Source organism: Anopheles darlingi, chromosome 2 (assembly GCF_943734745.1).
Source record: "Anopheles darlingi chromosome 2, idAnoDarlMG_H_01, whole genome shotgun sequence".
Taxonomy (NCBI): Eukaryota; Metazoa; Arthropoda; class Insecta; order Diptera; family Culicidae; genus Anopheles; species Anopheles darlingi.
The window spans coordinates 65883908-65888556 of NC_064874.1; the positions used below are offsets into that span (position 1 = coordinate 65883908).

Here is a 4649-nt window from a genome sequence, read left to right on the forward strand (position 1 = left end):
GTTAAGCCGTTCCTTTTCCGGTCTTGGCCATATCTTATCGCTTAAGCCCTGCGATGCCCTCTGGTCATGCCACGCCGCAGGGGAGTAGCCGAGGTGCCTGTTTCTGTTGGGAGTCAAAGTTTCTCTCGCGTGGCTTTGCGCTATAAAGAGAACACAAACACAACAACCACAACAACAATAAGCTCCGGTGTCCACTCCACGGGACATTTCTTTCACAGAAATTCTTCGGTATCCGATTCCGCGTCTCGTAGTCCTGGCCACGGTAGAATCCGGCCTGACCAACATAAAACCATCATTGATGACACACTCATTCACGCACTGCACTCTCTTCTCTCTCTCTCTCTCGCTCACAGACACGATACAATGTGGTGGAACGCTTCCAAGACGTACGGCGATGGGTTACCACGGCGGTGGTGGCGGTGGCGGCGGCGCTGGTGGTGCTGGTACTGGTGCCGGTACTGGGGGCCACGGAACCACTACCGGTGGCAATGGAAATGTTAGCAACCAATACACGATGGGTCACGGACATGGTGGTGGACCGATCGTTGCGCATCCCGGTGCTGGTGGCGGTGGTGGTGGTCATATGGGAGCGTTGATCGGTGGAGGAAGCGGCCCTACCGCCGGTGGTCATCATGGGGTGCGAACGGAGGATGGACGCACCGTCACCGAGATGGACGATCTGATCCATCTGCCCGGTCCACTGACCGAGGATGCCGTCATGCGAACGCTGCACAACCGATTCAACGATGGAAAGTACTTTGTAAGTATCACCTCCAAAGGACTGCTGTCGACCCATTGTCTCCGCGGAGCTCATTGTTTGTGGGAAATTCGAGATGTGGGGGACACAAGATCGACGGAGCGATTGACTTCAAGAGATTAGGGGGAAGTAAAAAAAATGGAAAGACGGGGGGAATGAATTTTATGTAATTTGTTTGTGATAAGCCCATCTAATTGTATGTGGTAATGAAGGTAATGAATGACCCATTTCTTGAAAACAGTGGTTACAACATAGAATGTACATGGATGTATCTTTAATGAGATTTTTTGGATGGATTTTTGGGGGAATAAATGTTTGTTTAATTGTTAGTTTATCAAACGATATACACAAAACATTTCATCGTGGTTCTGATACCATCCCCGATATTTTGTCGTCTGATGACTCATATTTAATCTTGAATAACAACCTGAATTAATCTACACCTTTTATTTAATCCTAATCATTATTTATGTAAACGCCTTTTGAGAGCAACACCTTATCTTTTCCCCTTTTCCACCACATCTTCCACTTTTAAGTCAATTTAATTATAGTGAAGATTTTCAATTCAGTGAAGCACTAGCCAGGCTGTGGAATAGTTCACATTGGACAACATTATAGAGTCTTTGTGAGAGTTTTCCTATGGTTGTTATGCATGGTATCTATGCAGAGTGCTTTCAATTTTAGTATCGGTGCTTCGGTTAGTAAGCACGACTTCAATAAGAAGGAATCTTTGCCGGAAGCGTTTCTCTTCCAAAAAATATTTTCATCATATATCTACCCGAAATTTTGTCAAAGTGACAAATTTTACCATTGCTGCACCATTCCTGATCTGATTTTCAATGTGAGTGCCGAAAATTGATTTTCTCACTACAAATTCCAATTGCTATTGCTTCTCCACTTTAGAAATATTCAAGCGAATCTTACTCGATAGAAAGATCTTGTGATCTGAAAGAATACACCAAAACAAAGTTGAAAACAACACTTGATCGAGCACCGAGATTCCACGAATGATCAAGAATTCCTTCGCTAACGTACTCCCGCTAAACCGCAATCCGCATACCGCTCTGCATACCCAGGCTTTTGGCCATCTATCTACACCATCTCCAGGAGATCCTTCCACACGATATTCGCTAATTAGGCGTAGACAACGCGAGGTAAATCAAAGAGCCCGAGCCCGAGGTTGGCGCCCACTCCTTCCAATCGCTTCTTTTGGCTTTTGGCATCGTATGCTAATTGAATTCGAATCTCATCGCGCGCTCATCGTGGACCACTTTCGCTGGACCGCCACTTCACGCGGTTAAACCAATTAAACCGCCGACCGATCACGTCCTCCGCTTTTAATGAACTTCTGACCCTCATGCGCCACAAAACAAAAATCAATGTGTGTTGAGTTGGAGAATCGTAAAGCAATGATCGTCGTTGCACAAACGAACGACACCGGTACGCGGGGGTGACCCAGTCGGACCCCACGCACCTCCATCAAATTTGCTTTCAATTTCTTCAATCATGCGCGCGTGTGTGTGTGTGAGACGCAGAGAGAGAGTACGAGATTTACACATTTAATTGCGTTCTTGCAGTACAGCGTTGGGCGTCGGTTGAGGGGAAAAGCGATTGTTTTTGGCCACTGCGGAACACAAATAGAGGGGAAAAAGTATGTCACGGTCAGGTTGATGGGCATCTCCACCACCGTTCCTTCCCTCCTCCCCGACACTGAGCCATGAAAGCAAAGCGAAGGAAAATTAGAGCCCCAAATGATTGCCGAAAAACCTTCTTTTTTTTCCACCAACATTCACCATTGTTTCGGAATGATCGACGCCGGTGCGTGCGCTCGCGGTTCCTTGATTACGGAATTAACTTTAATGAACGGGCTTTAATGGCCAACCCGGGGAGGCCGGACGCGACGCGAATCTGGGCCGCTGCAAAGCGAGTGCGATCTGTCCACCTCTGCGAGGCCTCCCGTGAGTGAATGTGTTTCGGCGTTTTTTGATGCTCCAGATAAAGGGGCACACACACACACGCACACTGTCGATGTCGTTTGCCAGCCTGCCTTCCGGATCGCTCCGGACGATCGATTGACGAAAGTGAGTCCGGTTTTTCCACGCTCCGAAGAATGAAAAGTGAACCCGGGGTGGGGCCGGGAAAGTGAAGGAAAATGCCTCACTCGGCCGGACACCTTGAATGGAAAGTGTTGATCCGTTCAGGAGTTCGGTTTTCGATTTTCAAACAATGAATTCCAATGCCCCAACGGCTGGACAGCAACAGACTGTCCCAGATTGGCCCCACTGGCCTGGTGGTGGCCTTTGGCTGGAAAGTTAATCAGTCCCCTTCGAGTGGCGCTGAGAGGCATTTTGGCAAAATTTCCCAAAGCCCTCAAAAAATTGGACGATTTTGATCAATTTTTCCCATAAATCGGTGAAACTTGGCATCTGGCAGCTGGCAGCTTAAACGTTGTGCGAGTGTGAAGATGAATATTATAGCTAAACCTACCACTTATCTGCGTCAGCCCGGCAATTTGTGTGCGTACGAAACATGTGCGCATGTTGGTTGCTGAAGCAATAAAACATAATTCAAATTTAACCTTTCTGGGGGACGACGAGGTGCGCGAGGTTTTTCACTCCGCAATTTTCCGCAACTCCCCGTGGCACGGTGCGCACTTATTTTCATATTACTACCAATTAAGCCGCGCGATCGATGATCATGTTGCTGGTGCCCGGTTTTTTTTACGATCGATCTGTTTTTCATTTTGCGTTTTCCCTCCCCACCTTCCGATGCGCATTCCATTCCGTGGCGTTTATCCGGACCTGCTACTGCGGCTCTGGCGTTGCTGCTGCTGCTAGTGCTAATCGCTATGCTCGATGAAATAAAATAATCAACACCCGAGCGTCCCAAGTCCCAGCTATTTCAGCGATCCGCGGCATTTCCGTTAGCGAGCTCGCGTCCCCCTTTGCGACGGTCCGTGCCCACCTGGAACCGGTCGGGGGGGAACTCGGGTTCGAGGTGGTCTCGAGGCTTTTGCCTGGTTGCTTTTATGTCTTTCGTTTCCTCGCATTCCCCGCATTTGCTTATTCCGTTTCGTTTTGCGCAAATGCTCTCCACGGCCAGGCCTTCGATCGGCCTTCTTCTTCCGGAGGCTTCACAAAAGTGGACACCGAGATCGAGGGAGAGAGAGCACACGCGGTTTGAAGGGCCGGTGGCTCCCGGAGCGGGGACCACAATCATATCAACATAAGCTTTTAAGAAGAGGGATGCAAAAAAAAAATGGTTGTTTTGCCAGTTGTTGATGGTGCGTGCTGCGTGCTCGGTGCGTTGGTTTGCGTTTCAATTGGCTTGGAAACGAAGCGAAAGAGATGAAACGCTGGAGGCTGGAACTCGACCGACCGGAGTGTCTAACGGAGTGGGGCACAGGAAATGCCGATTGCACTGCTCATCGTCCGAGATGCTGGACGCATCAACCTAACACACACGCACGCATGCAGAGACACATTCGCATTCGCGGAGCGAATGAATGCTGTGCTTACTGATCCTACGAGCTGCCAGCAACTGGCGCGGCCATTACTTGGTTACTTGGCGCACACACTGACCGATCCGAAACCGGCAGAACGTACGTACCGGTACAGCAGCAGCAGCTGGCACATTAAGAGGTCGTGGAAGTGGTAGAGCGGTAGGGTGCGGTGCGGTGCGGTGAGCGGAGATTCAAGCGGAACGAAGCAGCAGCAACGCGCGCTCGCGAACACATACTAAAGCCCCCCTGCGAGGATCGTTAGCGATCGTTCGTGAGCGATCAGGCAGAAGATTAACAATAATCCCGACTTCGACTTGCACACACACACACACTGAGCGCGAGTTGGCCCCAACTGGCGTACGATCGTTCAAGTGGGCAGATCGGATCGGA

General features: G+C 49.5%; 1 protein-coding gene across 1 annotated transcript in view; it reads left to right on the top strand.

The window, feature by feature from the left end:
• Positions 1 to 254: 254 nt before the first annotated feature.
• Positions 255 to 4649, top strand: part of LOC125948444 (unconventional myosin-Vb) — a 12438-nt gene continuing 8043 nt past the window's right edge. Inside the window, exon 1 of the mRNA XM_049674488.1 lies at positions 255 to 760. Within this exon, the coding sequence (XP_049530445.1) occupies positions 299 to 760 (462 nt within the window). The 5' untranslated portion in view covers positions 255 to 298. The remainder of the gene's footprint in view (positions 761 to 4649) is intronic.